Source organism: Leopardus geoffroyi, chromosome X, assembly GCF_018350155.1.
Source record: "Leopardus geoffroyi isolate Oge1 chromosome X, O.geoffroyi_Oge1_pat1.0, whole genome shotgun sequence".
Lineage (NCBI taxonomy): Eukaryota > Metazoa > Chordata > Mammalia > Carnivora > Felidae > Leopardus > Leopardus geoffroyi.
Window position 1 is genome coordinate 42,477,845 of NC_059343.1, and position 17,182 is coordinate 42,495,026.

At 52.5% G+C, this 17,182-nt stretch overlaps 1 protein-coding gene across 3 annotated transcripts; it reads left to right on the plus strand.

Annotated features, from left to right (window-relative positions):
• Positions 1–1,109: 1,109 nt before the first annotated feature.
• Positions 1,110–15,911, plus strand: SUV39H1 (SUV39H1 histone lysine methyltransferase). 3 transcript variants are annotated; one of them, XM_045470775.1, is made up of 6 exons: positions 1,110–1,222; positions 4,884–5,029; positions 6,505–7,167; positions 13,273–13,419; positions 13,502–13,631; positions 14,354–15,911. In XM_045470775.1, exons 1-6 carry the CDS (start codon positions 1,150–1,152, stop codon positions 14,485–14,487), a joined length of 1,293 nt encoding a protein of 430 aa, XP_045326731.1. In that variant the 5' UTR covers positions 1,110–1,149; the 3' UTR covers positions 14,488–15,911. The 3 variants fall into 3 exon arrangements, with proteins under 3 accessions (XP_045326731.1, XP_045326734.1, XP_045326733.1); XM_045470778.1 differs by lacking the exon at positions 1,110–1,222 and adding an exon at positions 2,576–2,853; XM_045470777.1 differs by lacking the exon at positions 1,110–1,222 and adding an exon at positions 3,264–3,422.
• Positions 15,912–17,182: the final 1,271 nt, after the last annotated feature.

The following is a 17,182-nucleotide window of genomic DNA, read 5'->3' on the forward strand; positions in this document are numbered from 1 at the left end:
GCCTGATTTCAGAGATGTTAAAAATGACATGCTCCTGGAACGCTGGCTGGGGATGTTCCTTAACCTGCGTTCTGGTTCCACATGGATGTTTGCTTGTGAGAACTCATGATACTGGTCACCCATGGTCTGTGCACTCATGTATGTGTAGTACAATCAAATATGAGGTTTACATTAAAAACAGATCAAACCTGTACAGCTTGGAATGGAAAAGACCTTATACTGGCCCCAGCACTAGGTAAGGCAATATACACAGTTGGCACTAAATTAATGCTGAATGAACAGACAAGTGGCTGGGAGTGGGACACAGTAATAACAAGGTGGCATCTTACTTTTGATATCTGAACAGATGCTAGTCGAGAAAGATTCATTTCCACATGAGCTAGAGATGCCCCCACCCCAAGGTCACTCATCTGAGGTTTTACAGATGAAGAAACTGCCTAAGGTCACACAATGATGGAGCTAGTATTTGAACCAGATAGCTAGGCTCCAGGATCCACTACACTATATACAATGTTTGGGGTTGGGCCGAGGTATAAAAAAATTAATAGAGGGAAACCTTTCTAAAATGGACTCAGGATGCTAGAAGGGGAGGCTGGTAGAAGAAGCTTACCACTCAATATCAATTACAAGAAAGGTTGTCAATTACATCCCCCCCCCCAAGAGAAGTATGTCAAAAGGCAAGAATGATCAATTACAGGCCCCTTGCAGGGAAAGATGTACATTGTATCTCCTACAAGAAACAGACTAGTCCTGCAACTCACCAATGACAACCCATCATCACTAGGAACTCTTACTTTTATCCAATAGACTTTGGTTCCAAACAACCCCTCCCAAATTCCTCCTTCTCCAGAATGTAACCTTCCTCTCTTTTGTTTATTGAACTGGCATATGGTTTTGCCACACCTTGTTAGTCTTGCATTGCAATTCTCAGCTATTCCTGAATAAATGCAGCTGTTGCTCCTTAAATAACTGGCAGTTTTAACCTTAACAAAGGAATGTTTCCCCACACCCACGGACCCCCTACATGACCCCCCCCCCCAGGCTCAGTCATGCTTTAAATCATCCTTGTGGGTTGGACAGGAGTCCTGGACTCCTGGGATGGGAAAGTTCTGCACGTCCAGGGAGACTGGGGGACATGCGAAGACCAGCATGTGTTCTAGAAGGAATAATGAATGCAAGAAGATGCTTGGTGGGACGTGCGCTGTTGACTGTTCCACTCGTGGTAAGCAGGGGCTGACATGCAACCTCAGACTGACCAGCCGTTTCTCCAACTAGCTCGTAGCTAGACTTAGCAGGCCATTTGCTTAACTGTATAACTGACTACATAACTCATGGACCAACAGGGAGAGGGGCAGTTTGAGGAACTGACGGTGCAATTTCCTGATGCTGTGGGGTACTCAATGTGTAACTAAATTACACCAGCCTGCCTGGGGCTGTCTGGGGCTGGTTGGTGGTCAGATAGTGTAAAGGATGGGCAGCCTCCTGAAAGACTGCCAGGCTGCCTGCCTGGGTGGCAGGACGTTGTGAATGGCCTGATTATTGCTAGGAGTCACATCTGGCCTGAGGGAGTGTCTGGATGTTATACTGTCTGATGAAGCGTAAGAGGGAATTTCATGCTGCCTGATGGAGAGATCTGTGACTGTCTGATAGGTAGCTGTATCTGGTGACTGTCCACCCTGGCCAAATCACGGCATGCTTGACAGACCCTGTAGTCAGATGCTGAGAATGGCTGCCTGGCTGATTGACAATATGATGAAGGGCAGCGAATGAGTCACAGGCCAGCTGACCAATTGAAAGATCAGTGTAGCTGCTGGATTCAATGGCTGTGCCAGGCTGGAATCAAAGCCGCCTTGAGGCAGCCCCCTGGGTCAGAGGAGACTGATTGAATGACTGACCAATGTTGGGCATACCTTGCCTGAGAAGGGACAGGCTGCTGAGCCACTGTCAGGTGGCGTGGAGGCTTTAGTTGCTGTGACTGCTTTGAGGGAATAACTGCCTGATCCCGGTGTGAATGAGGAGTAACCCGAGGGAATTAGAGAGTGACCAAGTAGCATTGGATGCGTGACTGCCTGAGAGGGCGACAGAAGATGCTGACAGTGACAGACTGTCCTGAAGTAATAATCACGGCCTGCCTGAGGGCATGGCTGGTGGCTCTGAGATAGTTTCCCCAGGGGGATTCAGAGCTGCCCCTAGAGCAAGAGTAAATGGAGAGAGCGGCTGCTGGACTGTATGAAAGAGAGAGAGAGGGAATGACAGGTTGGCTGACAGGGTAGTTGTTAGCGCCGTGTGTCTGCCTGGAGGCAGGAATGGATGCTGCTGCTGTTGACTGGTAGAGCGTGAAGGGGGGGATGGTGGTGGCGGAGTCTAAACAGTTCTCTGCGGTGATGGGCCCATTGTCTGATTCGAGTCTGGGGACTGTCCGTGGCGACAGTCCATCTTGAGAGTCACGGCCTGCTTTGGGTTAAAATGTGGTGACGACTGACTGACGGTGATAATTGGGGGTCTGACAGGACAGAGGATCCCCCGTACGGCGGGCTGACAACGTGATTGGCTGACGACGTAATAGGCCTGCGTACGGGCAGGGCCTCCGGCGAACTCAGTTGCCGCCGCCGCCGCCACCGCCCAGACGCACTCTGGGAAAGCTCTGGCGAGCACCCGCCTCCGGGACGGAGCGGGGTGGCGGGGAGGGGTCCGGTCACGGCTCGCCGGTTGGTCCGCGCGGGCGCTGCTCGCGGCGCCGCGCGGCCAATAGGCTGCGTGTTCTCGGCCACGCCCGCGCGAGCTCTCTTCTCGCGAGGCCGGTTAGGCCCGAATGTCGTTAGCCGTGGGGAAAGATGGCGGAAAATTTAAAAGGTGAAGCAGTGGCGGCAGCGGCGCGGGCCTGCTGGCCGGGCTGGGTGGGCTGGAGGGGTGGCGTCGCGGGCTCGGGGCCCCGGCGTCTGAGGCCACGGAGCCGGGAGCCGGAAGCCTGGCGCGGAAAGGATGGGGCTCAGGGAGCCCGGGCCTGGCGCGCGGGGCTGGGCGGGGCTGAGGGGAGGGGGCGCGTGCCTCGGAACGCGGCGGGCGCGGGGCTAAGTGGGGACGCGGGAGGGGGGCGCGCGCCTCTGATCGCGACCAGTCGGCGCGCGCACGCGCGGGGGCTTGTCGGGGAGGCCGCGCCCGCGCGCGGGAAAATCGGCCGCCGGTGACCGTTACCCGGTTGGTGTCCACGCGAGACGCCGGAAGGGGAGGGAAGGGAAGGGGACGGACCTCCTTTTCAGAGTGAGGGGACAGGGGACTCTTCAGGGAGAGGGTATCTTTTTTCAGCGTGATGGGGGAAGGGTTTGCTGTAGCGAAGACTCCCCCAGGAAGAGGGGAAGGGGGCTTCTCTAATAGAAGAGCTGGACTCCCTCGTGTGCAGGGAAAGAGGGGTGACTTTTCCAGTATGTTGGGGAGGGTTGGCTCCTCTGGGTGAGGAGAGCTGCGGGGAGGATGGGGTCCACAGTGTGAGGGGGACGTCTGAGGGGTAGGAATCCACCTGTGGTCAGTGCGGAGCCAGCTGCTGGAGATGTTACTTGGGACCGCTTCAGTGGGGTTTCAAATGCAAGTTAAGGGGGTTGAAAGGGAGAGTCATCATAGGGAGGAGAGGAAAGCGTGGGCACAGGCTTGAGTCTCCACTAGGCCTGCCTAAGTGGAGGGGGGATGTGCACACGAAATAATTTTGCAAAGCTCTTGTACATTTTGAGGGTGACGTCTATAGTATTTCGTTATGACTTCAAATGTTTGGTTTTCGTAATGGGAGGTAGAGAATAATAATAGGATGAGGGCTGACTGCATTTAGAATAAATGTTCCTGTGAAACGATTTGATAAAATGGCTTCTAAAGCACATTGTGCCTTGAATCAGAAGCCCTTTTTTTTTTTTTTTTTTTTTAAATCCACGTCTTGAAAATTTCTGGCAACCCCAGAAACATTCCAGTTATATTTAAAAGAATTGTCAATAACCTGTACTGTTCTGCTGGTTCCTGAATTCAGAGCATACTCCTTTGGGTGAGCTTTACCCTTCAGAGAAATGTAGATGAGACAGACCATCAAAATGCCGTGGGAAAAAATGTACCTTGTAGGTTTAAGGCACCCAGACTAATCATTCAAGGAAGCTTCCTGAAATCTAATACCACTCCGCAATCTCTTATTCATAATCCTGAAATCTAAAAAGCCCTGAAAACTTAAATTTGGTGGCAAAACTGGATTGTAAAGTGGGACTGTCTTGCCTCTTTATTTCTATTTAATGTGAAAATTCTGATTATTGCTGCAGAACTATTAATATGTTTGTGGATTGATGTCCCTGACCACACAGAGGGTGTTAGGTAATGTATGGGGTATACCTAAAACTACATTTGTAAAAATCCAAGAAAATCTGAATTCCTAAACACCTCTAGCCCCAGGAGTTTCAGATAAGGGATCCCGACCAGTCTTTCCAGTTAAGCTTTTGTTTGGTGCCTAGAGGTTGTAATCCCATCCCCACCCATTCCCTTGGGGCAATGCACCCTACTGAGGTGGGGGATTGTTCTCTTTATTTTGCTAAGTGGGGAGAGGGATGATTAGGTCCTGAACCCAAGGCAGGTTTGGGGGCAGTTTTAGGAACAGTACGGAAGCTCTGGGAATAGATTGCTTTAGGACAATCCCTGCAGCAGGTCTGCTTTGAGGTCTGCTGTACTAGGGGTAGCTTTGGAATGAGCACTGGGGTTTGAAGGAAGTGGCACAATTTCGTGGTAGAAGAGTCTTAGCATTGGTAAAGCCTGTGGATGAAATCTCACTCAGAAGTTCCAAAGAGGATTTGAGGTCCCCTTTGATCCCTGGCTTCACCAGGATGCCCAGTAAGTTCTTTCTGGCCTCCTTGTTCTAGGCTGCAGTGTGTGTTGCAAGTCTTCTTGGAATCAGCTACAGGACCTGTGTCGCCTGGCCAAGCTCTCCTGCCCTGCCCTCGGCATCTCCAAGAGGAATCTCTATGACTTTGAAGTCGAGTACCTGTGTGATTACAAAAAGATCCGCGTGAGTCTGGGGTGACTATGGCCAGGGCAGGGGTGTGTCAAGGAAGCTGGCTTACTGCCCCCTTGCTCCCCACTGCCTGCATCTGTTTCCAAAGGGAGTTTTCTCCTCTGATCTTAAAAAATTAGGATTAGTAGGCCTTCTTAGATCATCCTTGTTTTACAGGTGAGGAAACTAAGTGGCTTCCTCAGGGAGGCAGGAGCCAGAATGAATCCTCAAATAAATAAGTCTCCTTGCCACCTCCACAGGAATACAGACCAAAGATTGAGATGCTGAGTCCAGGACTAGAGATGATGATAGCTAGCGGTTATTGAGCACTTTGAGTGGGCTGGGCACTTCCTCTCAGAAACTGCTTTAATCCTCCCAACAACAATGCAAAATGGGAACTATTACCAGTGCCAGAGGAGGTAATGGCAGGATAAAGAGTGGAGCCAGCATGCTTGGGTTCAGGTTTTGGCCCTGTAACCCCGGGATACTTACACAGATTCTCTGTGGTTCATTTTCCTCATCTGTAAAGTGGAGATGATGACTATCCATGTCTAGCTCCTATAGAGTTATGAGGATTAAACTGGTTAGAACAGTACATACTACATACTGAATACTGTAAAAATGTTAGCTTTTTTTCTTATTTATAGATGAGGAAACTGAGGCCCAGCACAGTTAAATAACTTGCCTAAGGCCACACAGCCAGGGAGCAGCAGATTGAGGGTCTGACTGTAGAATCTGTGTAGTTAAACTGTATCGTATAACTGCCTCTCTGCAAGAAAAGATCCCTCTGGCTGCTGAGTGGGGAATGGACTGTAGGGGCCAGGGTAGACCTTGGGGGGGGGGCCAGTGAAGAGGATACTCCCGCAATCCAGGCAAGGGTTGACACTGGTGGCAGTGACGATGGTTTGAAGTGGTCGGATTCTGGATGTAGTGTGAAGGTGAGCTGACAGGGTTTACTGAGGGTGGATGTGGGAGTGAGAAGTCAGTCATGACTCCAAGAGTTGGGGCCTGAACAGCTAGAGGGAGGGAGCTGATGAGAGGAAAGAGAGAGGAGGAAGCAGGTTAAATTAAAACTTGGAATTTGGGCAATAATAAGGGGGAGAATGGGATTTGAACCTAGGGATACTCAGTCTAGAGCCCATGTTTTTTTCTTTATATGGCGGGGTGGGGTGTAGAGGAGAGAGAGAGACAGAGACCAAGACAGAGAGAATCTCAAGCAGGTGCCATGCTCCTGGCGCAGCCTGACAGAGGGCTCAATCCCTTGACCCTGGGATCATGACCTGAGCCGAAATCAAGAGTCAGCTGCTCAACTGAGCCACCCAAGCACCCCTAGAGCCCATGCTTTTTAACCACTGCATGGAGTCATTCCAGAAGAGATGAGGGGATGGTTTGGGTGCTCTCCACTGGCTTTGGGATGTCAGTCCCAGGAGTGCTGGTCCAAGGGTTTTGCCACTTATGGTGCCCCCCTCCACCCCCTGGTCCCCCAACAGGAACAAGAGTATTACCTGGTAAAATGGCGTGGATACCCAGACTCAGAGAGCACCTGGGAGCCACGGCAGAATCTCAAGTGTGTGCGCATTCTCAAGCAGTTCCACAAGGACTTAGAAAGGGAGCTGCTCCGGCGGCACCAACGGTCAAAGCCACCTCGGCACCTGGACCCAAGCTTGGCCAACTACCTGGTACAGAAGGCCAAGCAGAGGCGGGCGCTCCGGCGCTGGGAGCAGGAGCTCAATGCCAAACGCAGCCACCTGGGACGCATCACGGTGGAGAACGAGGTGGACCTGGACGGCCCCCCGCGGGCTTTCGTATACATCAACGAGTACCGTGTGGGTGAGGGCATCACCCTCAACCAGGTGGCAGTGGGTTGTGAGTGCCAGGACTGTCTGTGGGCACCCGCTGGAGGCTGCTGCCCTGGGGCATCACTGCACAAGTTTGCCTATAATGACCAGGGTCAGGTGCGGCTGCGCGCCGGGCTGCCCATCTACGAGTGCAACTCCCGCTGCCGCTGCGGCTATGACTGCCCCAACCGCGTGGTACAGAAAGGCATCCGCTATGACCTCTGCATCTTCCGCACGGATGATGGGCGTGGCTGGGGTGTCCGCACGCTGGAGAAGATCCGCAAGAACAGCTTCGTCATGGAGTACGTGGGAGAGGTAGGGAGACGGGACCCGGGACCCGGTGTGGTGTGCGCGCGTGTGTAGCTCTTCCTACCATGTGTTCCCATTGTGTGTGCCCAGCTCGCCTCACTGTGTGCCTGTGACTTCCCTGCTTTTCCTGTCCAGGGAAAGGTGGGGGTGTTTAACCTGAGTGTGATAGGGACACCCTGGCAGGGGCACGTATTTCAAGCTGGTAGTTGAAAGCACATTGAAGTACTTCTGGACTGGGTTTAACCTCCTAAGGGTACCTAGCAACGAGGAAAGTGGGAACTGAAATCCAGGCAGCGTTCTTTTAACAGGCATTGTGGTCGGCACAAGGTTGCGTCACCCAAAAAGGCACTATTTCTCATTTCACAAGGGTCCACCTTACCACCAAGCAGTGTCTAACCAGGAGGAGCACCTTTGACTAATCTGCCCAAAGGAACACGATCACTCTGGAGTAGGATGTAGACATGCCTTATGTTGGCTGCCTCTTTCTCCAGACTTGCGGGACACTGGGGAAAGCCTGTGTATACAGTTGACCCTGGAACAACACAGGGGAGGGGGGGCGAGGGGGAGGTTAGGGGCGCCCAGCACATATAGTCAAATTTGCATGTGACTTTTACTCCCCAGAAACTTCACTACTAATAGCCAGCCTACTGTTGACCTCACCTATAACATAAACAGTTGACTAATACATATTTTATAAGTTACGTGTATTATATACTCTATTCTTACAACGGAAGAAGTAACCTTTACGGTATTACACTGTATTTGTCAGAATCTGCATGTAAGTGGACCCACAGGGTTCAAACCTGTGTTATTCAAGGGTCAGCTGTATTAGGCAGGCTAACCGATATACCAAACAACCCTCAGATCTTAGTGGCTTTACACACTAGAAGTCTGTTTGCTCCTATAACAGTCCATCATGGGTATTTGGGTAGTATCTTTCTATACAGTGGTGTGGCCACCTAGGCTCCTTCCCTCTTGTGTTTTTGCTGTGCCTTCAAGCCACCCCTGATCCTCACTCAGCATTTCTGGCAAGTGGGCTGAGAGGGTGGAAGGAGAGGTTGCTAATGGTCCAGGCTTGGACACGGTACCCATCACTTCTGCCCACACCCACTGCCTGGAACTGAGTCACTGGCTTCAACCTCGGTGCAAGGGAGGCTGGGAACTGTGATTTAGCTATATGCCCAGGTGGAAAACAAAAGGAGTTCGAGTAACCAGCAAGGTTCTATAACAGCAGGTGTCATGTTCTAAGGTGAAATGTGGTGGGCATTTGGGGGTGGAGCCGTTCTTTTTTTGTAGGACTATCTCCTGAATTGGGGAACGTTTAACACCCCTGGGTTTTGACCATGTAAATCCATGTGTGTGCTGTCATGGTGACAACCCAAATATCTTCCTGTTTACACAGGTCTCTTAGGGGTGTGATATGGTTGGGAAGGGACACACACCTAAGGGTGTCCACACTATAGTAATGACACTGGTGGAGGGGAGAGGCTTCCAGTGATGAACTATAGAGTCATAACTCCAGGGAGCAGAGATGACCTAGAGGCAGAGCAGTGTACACTGCAGAGAAGACCCTGATAGTCTAGACAGGAAGTCCACACCCAGATAATCCTGATGGTCTGGTGAAAGAAATGTCCACACATCAAAGGACCTAACAGTCTTGGGGGAGGAGGAGGTGGCCACACCCTAGAGGGTTCCTGACAGTCTGGGGTGGGGGTCCTGACAATTTGCAGGAAGAGAGGTCTATGTCCCAGAGTGACCAGGAGGAAGAGAGCAAGCTCTCCACACTCCCGAGAACCCTGGTGGTCCAACTTAGGAAGTGTCCACACCCATACTGTCCTGACAGTCAGGAAAAAGAAGTGTCCTCACCCCAGAGGGATCAGGACAGTCTAAAGGAGGTCAGGTTTATACGTAAGAGAACTCTGGCAGCCTGGAAGAAATGTCCACATCCTCAGTGTCCTTACACTCTGGAGGAGGTGTCCAGACCTCGGAGGGATGCTACAGTGTAGAGGAGATGTTAACAGCCTAGAGGGATGTCACCAGTCTGAAGAAATATGTGTGTACACTCCAGAGCCCCTGACAGTCTGGAGGAGGAGGTATCCAGCCCCCACAGGAACCTGACAGTTCAGAGAAGGGAGTGTCTCCAGCCTTGCTGTACTGACAATCTTGAGGAAAAGTTCTTTATAACAGAGGATCCTGACAAGTGAAGAGGAGGGAGAGTCCACAGTCCCCAGGCACCCCAGAGTCCCCTGGTCAGGATGCTGTTCTGGCTGCTCTTTCTTCGTGTCTGCTGTTCCATGCTATAAACATTGGGGCTTCCGGGGCTTCTCACCTCAGTCCCCACTCTTCCCACTCCACAAACTCTCCTCAAGCTATTTCTTGGCCTCCTTCCTGCCACATTCTGTGACTTCCAGGCCCCCTTCTGACACTCTCATAGCTGTGGGGTTTCCTGATGGCACTATAGGCCCCCAAACACTGCCAAACTCCTCTTTGTGCGTCCCCGTAAGGAGGCAGCACAGCCAAATGGTTGGGGGGGGGGCAGGGCCCTGGAGCCCGACTGCCTGAGGTTGGAGCCTAGCTCCACCACTCAGCAGCAGTCACTTACCCTCTTTGTGTTTGTTTCCCAGTCTGTAGAATGGGGGTGATAGTAGCAGCCACATCATTTACTTGTTATAAGATTGAAATGAGTTATGATGTGTGCAGCACTTGGAGGAAGCCCTCTAATAGTAAGCCTTCAATATGTGTTAGCCATTACAGTCCAAAATCCAGAAAATCCCAAATGCTCAGAAACCCCAAAGTTTTTTGTAACCTATCTGGCTATAAAACCCAACCAGACCTGATAGGGGCCTATTTGTAGTTTATTTATCCCACTTGGGGTGAATATTCATGAATTTCATTGTAGAACTATTAACTTACTCCGTTCTATGGTGCTGTCCCAGACCCTACCTGATGTCCTGTAATGGAGGGCATGCACCCCATACCTGTTCACCACGCTATCCTTCTACGCTCTGGACATAACATTCACTCTCCCGTCTCTGCACCAACAGCCCCTCCACATACGTGAGCTGCCCTTCCTTGCCTTCGCACCCTTCCACATTCTGTCCGAACATCCCCACCCTCACCCAGAAGAGAACAACAGCCTGTTTTATCCATTCTGAAACCTGAATTCTCTTCATATTTTAACGACGCTGAAATGAAGATGAGTCTCAATTATTTTAATTAAATGATGGTGCATCATTTAATTAGCTGTTTTTCCTTTCTTGGGAAAGGGCACATAAAATAAGGGAGCATGTTAGATTCGGACAAAATCACTACTCAGCCATTCCTAACATTGCTCCGTGTCCTAACTAAAGCAAAAAGTGAAACCTCTTTCACGACCCCGATTGCATTGGATATTTACAGCAATAGCTCCTGCCAGTTGGGATTATTGTCATTGTCACCCCCATTCTACAGATGAGAACTGAGGCCCAGAGAGGTATCGTAATGTGCTCAAGAGTCATCAGGCTAATAGGTAAAATAGAAAGTCGAAGTGTCTAAAGTTGGTGTGCTGCCAGACCTGGTGAAGGGTTGTGGGTTTTTTGTTGTTGTTGTTGTTTGTTTGTTTTGGCTGAGGAAACAGGCAGAAGGAGAGAACATTCAGGATCCCATATCCAGATGGGGGCAGAGCAGTGACCAGACTCTAAGTCTTCTGGTTACTGTTCACTGTCAACACCCTTTCCAGGCTGCTAGCTTATAGCCCATCTGTCTTCCCCAGTCATTCTGGAGAGCTGCTAGGGAGCAGGGACATGGCCTGCTCTGTTTCCGAATTTTCAGGGCACACCCGCCCTTACAGAGTGGGATTGGAAAGAAGACCAAAAAGGAGCCGTTTGTGCCCTGGAGGGCTCACCCTGTGACTCACTCTTGGTGAGACTCGGGGAGCAGGTAGAGGCAGAACAGGCGGGAAGATGGAGACCAGGGAGGATGTGGAATGGAAATAGCTGGCTCGGACACCACCCAGCATGCTTGTGAGCCAGCAGAGGCTGCCCTTCAGTCCCAGGGCTTCAGAGAGCTTCGGGGAGGCAGCAGCTTCCTCACAGCGACTGGGGATCGGGAGGTTCAAGAATAGTGCAGAGAAGTCACGTCTGTTGTGCTGACTCCACAAGGAAAGAGTATGTGTTCTCAGGAGGTGAAGGGAGACTGACCCTGATGAACTCCTTCTCAGAACACTTCTGTGGCTCCTACTGCATCCCTCAGGAGAGAGTCCCCGCTCTTCAACCTGGTGTCAAAGCCCTTTTCTGACCTGTAGCTTGCTTTAGATGGTGTATTGCTTTTTTACTGCCCTGGGAATCCTAAGCACCGTGTTTTCCGATCAGCATCATGCACTGCAGGTATCCAAATCCATTTCTCTTTTACCAGACTGTGACCCCTGAGGGCCAGGACCAAGCCTGGTTCCTGTGTCTCCCTTGACCCAACTGTGACTCCCAACAGGGGCCCAGCCTGGTCCCTGTCTCTCTCCCTGCAGACACTGGCCCCTGAGCACTGGGACCAGGCATGGGATAGGCCTCATAAAAAAATGAGTGAATGAATGAGTGAACAAACCAGCACAAATTGGGAGTGTCAGGGAGGCAGGTTCCTCAGAATGGAGCTTGAGTGCAGGGCAGTGAGCACTGTGGCCCGAGGAGTAGACCCTGGTCTTCTCAAGGTGTTGATTAGGAATTGGATCAGAGCAGAGGCTGGAGGTGCTGGTGTAAGAGGCAGGGTGGAGACCGGATACCAGTGCAGCCATCCTGGCTGGCAAAAGTGGAGGGTGGTGAGGACTGGAAGTAGGAAGGGCATGGTCATGGCTGGCATGAGGGCGAGCAAGGAAGGAAGCCAGGGCAGCTTTGGGTTTGTGTCGAGTGGCAGGGGTGGTGGTGGCTAGTGGGTCTCTGATGAAGGGAGGGGGGAAGAAAGGATGTGGGGGGAAGAGAGTGTTGGAGTTGCTTTTAGGACTTCCGCAGGACTGAGGATAGGTTACTGGGCTAGAAAGCAGACTAAAAATAAAGGGTACTCATGGTGTTTCTGCTTTGTGCTGTGCGGGCACTTGTCTCTGAGGGGTTCACAGAGGTAGCTGGAAGCCCAGGGGTGGAGAATGAGATCTGCCCCAGTCTGGAGGCAACCTAGGCTGAGGAGCAGGAAGTCTTGGTGTCCACAAGACCCTCATCCAGAGTCGGGCATGGTTGACTGTGCCTGGGAATTACCAGAAGGCAAGGCTGTGGTTGGCTGGGGGTGGAGGAGGGAACACGAGGGGCAGAGAGGCGGGGGCTTTCCAGGACATCCAGGGACCCATCTGGGGAGGAGGAAATGCCCACTGCTGTCTTAGATCCTGGCTGCTGGCACTGTGCAGCATCAGGGCTGAAGGAGGGTCTCTTTCCCGTGTTCTTGCCTCCTTTCTTGCACCTTCTGCCTGTGAGATTCTGGCCTCTGCTTCTTTCTTGCTATCTTATCTTAGACTCTCAACAGGGGTCTTGATCTTCTCTCTGGACCAGGGTCTTTAGTGTTAAGATTCTGTCTAAGTCTCTGCCTTGAGCTCTCTTGTCTGAGTCTCCTTTCCATTCATTCCATCTCCCTTTCCCACTGGTCCAGGCCACTTTTTCCTTTCCGTGTCCTCCGCTCCTCCTTGTTCGCAGCCCAGCGCTGGTGCCTTCTCTTGTGCTGGGTCTCACAGCACCTCAGGCTCTCTTCTCTTGCAGCCTCTCTCTTTCTCTCCCACTCGCCCACACCTCTCTGTGAGCCCTGGGTCCTTTTCTTACCTTTTATCTGCTTAGCGTGTCTCACTATGGGTCTCTTTGTCTCACTCCTGGACCTTGTGGCCAGCCTCTGTCCACCATTGAGAGACACCATGCCATCCAGAGGCCTGAGGAGGGATGGGTGGTGGGCAGCTGAGGCCCAGCTCCCTTCTCAGGGGGGCTCACAGACCCTCTGCATCACAGCCCCCCCCCCCCATGTGTCCATACCTGCTACCCCTGCTGAGCCAGCCACAGCTCTGCTCACTTGTTCTCCTGGCCCGGGGGGGCCAGGCTGGGGGTCAGGAGCTGTGCTGGTTTTCCTGAGCCTTCTTGGCCATTCTCCCCTCCCCCACGGCCCTCTCCCCAGATCATTACCTCAGAGGAGGCGGAGCGGCGGGGCCAGATCTACGACCGCCAGGGCGCCACCTACCTCTTCGACCTGGACTACGTGGAGGATGTGTACACCGTGGATGCAGCCTATTATGGCAACATCTCCCACTTTGTCAACCACAGTGTGGGTACCCCGCAGGCGGGCGGGGGTCGGGAGGAGCAGGCTGGGGCCCCTCCTCACCCTCCCGCTGTTCTTTTTCGCCTAGTGTGACCCCAACCTCCAGGTGTACAACGTCTTCATAGACAACCTTGATGAGCGACTGCCCCGCATCGCTTTCTTTGCCACAAGAACCATCCGGGCAGGCGAGGAGCTCACCTTTGATTACAACATGCAAGGTGGGGGTGGCAAGGGACTGGGGGCAGGGGCATACAATGACATGGGACACAAGGACCCCTCCCCAAGGAGCTTTAAGATGCTCTTCCTGACTCCCAGCCTCCCATCTGGATTCCTGGACCTCTGCCTACCTTTCGGGGGTCCCCTCATTTCCAATCCCTGGACCCCAACCCTGAGACACTCAAACAGACTTTTCCTAAAGACTCCTGGGGAGGATGTTTGGCTTGAGAGTGCAGATATTCCTCCTGACTCATCTGAATTTCCCCAGTCACCCAACCCTGCCCACTCCTAACCCCCTTGGCCTTTCTCATTCCAAGCATCTGGACACTCTTGGGGTCTCCAACCAGTCCCCTTCTTGACAAGCTAGCCACCTCGGAGACACTCAAGGGGTGGGGGGAGATCTTTGACAGGAGAGTTCAGATGTCCCTCTGGACGTCTAGGTGACCATTCCTGACTTCTGTTTGACATGGCCCTCCCCCTGACAGCCCCCTGCCTCCCTCCAAAACCCCTACCTCCAGCCATCTTCCTAACACCTGAACACCCCATCCACCACCAGTGCTGAGCCCAGACCACCAACCCCACAACCCCCACCTGACCCAAATCCCAGATGTGCTCCCAGCACCCAAGATTCCAGGGTCTTATGGTGAAAAGGGCAGCGGGACACTTCACCTTGGCCTTCTAACAAGTCCCCTCCCCCCTGCCTTCCCTGGCTGTGACTCCACAGTGGACCCCGTGGACATGGAGAGCACCCGCATGGACTCCAACTTTGGCCTGGCCGGGCTCCCCGGCTCCCCCAAGAAGCGGGTCCGTATTGAATGCAAGTGTGGGACTGAATCCTGCCGCAAATACCTCTTCTAGCCCTTTGAAGTCTGAGACCAGACTGACAGTGGGGGCCTAAAGCCACCTGCCCCACCTACCCACCGCTGCCCTCCTGTTGAGGAATGACTGCCTGGGCCTCCTGCCTGCCTCTACCTGCCCCCACCTGCCCCGTGCTTGGGCCTGTGGGCTTGCGGTGAGGACTGACTGACTCTAGGAGCCCCTTTTCCCTGTCCCAGCCCCATCTGTGGGTTGCACTTACAAACCCCCACCCACCTTCAGAAGTAATTTCAGAACACCAGGACTTTTTGCAGCTGAGAATCATGGCCTATCCAGGAAGTCCAAGGGATGAGCCCCAGCCCAGCCCCAGAATAGAACTGTTTTTGCACCTGCTTCTGCCTGGAACTTGGGTCTGTTGCAGGCTCTCTCCCTACTGCCCCAAGGGTGTGGGGAAGCAGTCCCAGGGCAGGCGGACATCGGAGCCTGGAGTTCCCAGCCCAGATGTTTCCCCTACCACAGAAACTTCGTACTAGTGAAAGAAAGGGGATCTCCAGGGCTGGGGCTGCGGCTGGTTTCTGCTTATGCTCCTGTACCGGGTCGTGTCGTGCCCAAGAGTCCTAGGGTCTTTTTCAGGGTTGCACAGCTGAGAAATGGATGTTCTTATGCCACTGGAAGAGAAGTGGGTGCTCACGGCCCACTGACCAGTGAGAGGAAGGCAGTCCAGATTTTGCCAGTGCTTAAGGTGGGCTGGGTCTGAACTCGCCTTGGGAGTGCATATAGAAAGGCACCCGGGGCTCTTGAGAGTGTGGAGGGTAATGGGAGCCCTGACCTGGGGCATGATGACTGCTGGGACTACTTAGAGCTGGAACCAAGACCTAGCTAGGCTGTAGATAGCACTTAGGACAAAAATGTGCATTGATGGGGTGTTGATGAGGTGCCAGGCACTGGGCAGAGCACCTGCTCCACGTGGATTGTCTCAGGGAAGCCTTGGAAACTATGGAGGTGGACCCCAGGAAAGGGTGCATGTGGCAGAAGGTAAAGTGCAGGCCAAGAATGGGGGTGGGGCGGGCATGGTTTACCCATGAGGGTACGATGAGGTGAGAGGGAAGCCTCTGCCAGCCCCAGCCCTCTGCACTCCCCTTCGGTCCGCTGGCCTCAAAAGTGACCTGCCCGCAAACGTACAGAAGGCAAAGGCTCTGATGGCTGCCTTGCCCCCTTGCTTCCCCCATGAGGTCTTCTCTAGGAAGCCTTCCCTGACTACCTGTGCTCAGAGTGCCCCTACGTGAGACTGTGTGCCCTGCCACCAGATGCCAGGTCTGTGTGTCTGTGTGTCTGTCTGTGTCCGTGCTTCCTGCCCCCCAGACTGACCTTCAGGCATGGACTGAATCTGATTCTCCTGTTGTATATCCCTTGGCCCTACCCAGCCTGGGGTGGGCATCAATAAAACAAATCGTTGACTGAACAAAGCAAGGTGTGGGGATTGAAGGCGTTGTGTAGGTGGGGGTGGGGGGCACAAGAGGCTGGGTGCTGGGGTGCCTGGGAACATTTTCCTCAGACTGCAGCCATTTGGTACAATGCTCCCTACAGGGTACCACTTGCACCATCACCCATGTAACGTGTGACCTAAAATAAGCTTGCCTTTTAATTTTTCAAATATACTGTAAAAGTGAAGTAAACCCACTGTTGTTTAAATGGACTATTACCATTTACCATAAACAAAAATCACTAAGAGAAATAAAGACAGTGGAAATACAGAAATAGGATATAATTTGAGCTGGACCCTCCCTTGCTCTTACAGGCTTTGAACCCAGAGCCTACCTACTGCAAAGGGAAAAGTCTACGCATGCTGGGGGAAACTTTCTGCAAATACTTATTGAGTGCCTGTAGGTGCCAGGGTAGAAAACCGAGAACAGAGATGACATTCCTGATAAACTTGTTTTCATCACCCCTCAGTCGGGAATGTGAGCCAGTGCCCTTTGGTTTGTTCAGAGACCTCACATGCTGTGACACAGATACCTATTTTGAAGACTGTGCACACAGGTGACAGAATCCTAAATGGGTCCAAGACCTCACAGGGCACCTAGGACACACGCCTCCAAACAGCTCATAGACCTTATACCCAGATATTGACCCTAGACCTCTGAGACCTCACACCCTGGATTATCTATCTCCAGCTCAGAGAGCTCGCATCTAGACACCCCAGGTAACTCAGGCTGCACTGAAACTGTGGGACACGGACTCCCACAGAGCTCCAGGACCTCGAATGCCACCTTGCACACTAGGATTCAGACCCCATACACGTCAGAGAACAACTTTCTGGGATAGAGATGCACAAACATTTCCCAGACCTACAACTTGGGATACTGCTGTCCAAGCCACTCGGAAACTTCACACCCTGATCATCAATTCCCAAACTGTTTTGTTGGAGACCTCACATCCTGGGGTAGTGCTCCCAAAGTGGAGATGTGACACTCTGGACATAGATGGCCCAAACACCTCATGCTCAGAGCACAGATCCCTAAATGATTCCGAAACCTTGGACACAGACCCCCCCCCCCCCCCACAAATTGCTCAGGGACACCCTGGAAAAGAGAGCACTAAATATCCCAGAGACCTCTACCTAGAACAGAGCACCACAAATAACTCAGAGGCTCAAGCCTTAGACACAGACCCCAAGGAGCACAGAGGTCTCACAGCCCAGAAATAGATCCTTGTTAATTTCAATCCTGGGATGCCT

Coding starts and splice junctions, on each gene's coding strand:
- SUV39H1 (XM_045470777.1), top strand. CDS start 3,311: ATGGGGGAAGGGTTTGCTGTAGCGAAGACTCCCCCAGGAAGAGGGGAA. Junction 7,168..13,272: donor TCATGGAGTACGTGGGAGAG/GTAGGGAGACGG, acceptor CCCTCTCCCCAG/ATCATTACCTCAGAGGAGGC. Junction 13,420..13,501: donor CCCACTTTGTCAACCACAGT/GTGGGTACCCCG, acceptor TTTTTCGCCTAG/TGTGACCCCAACCTCCAGGT.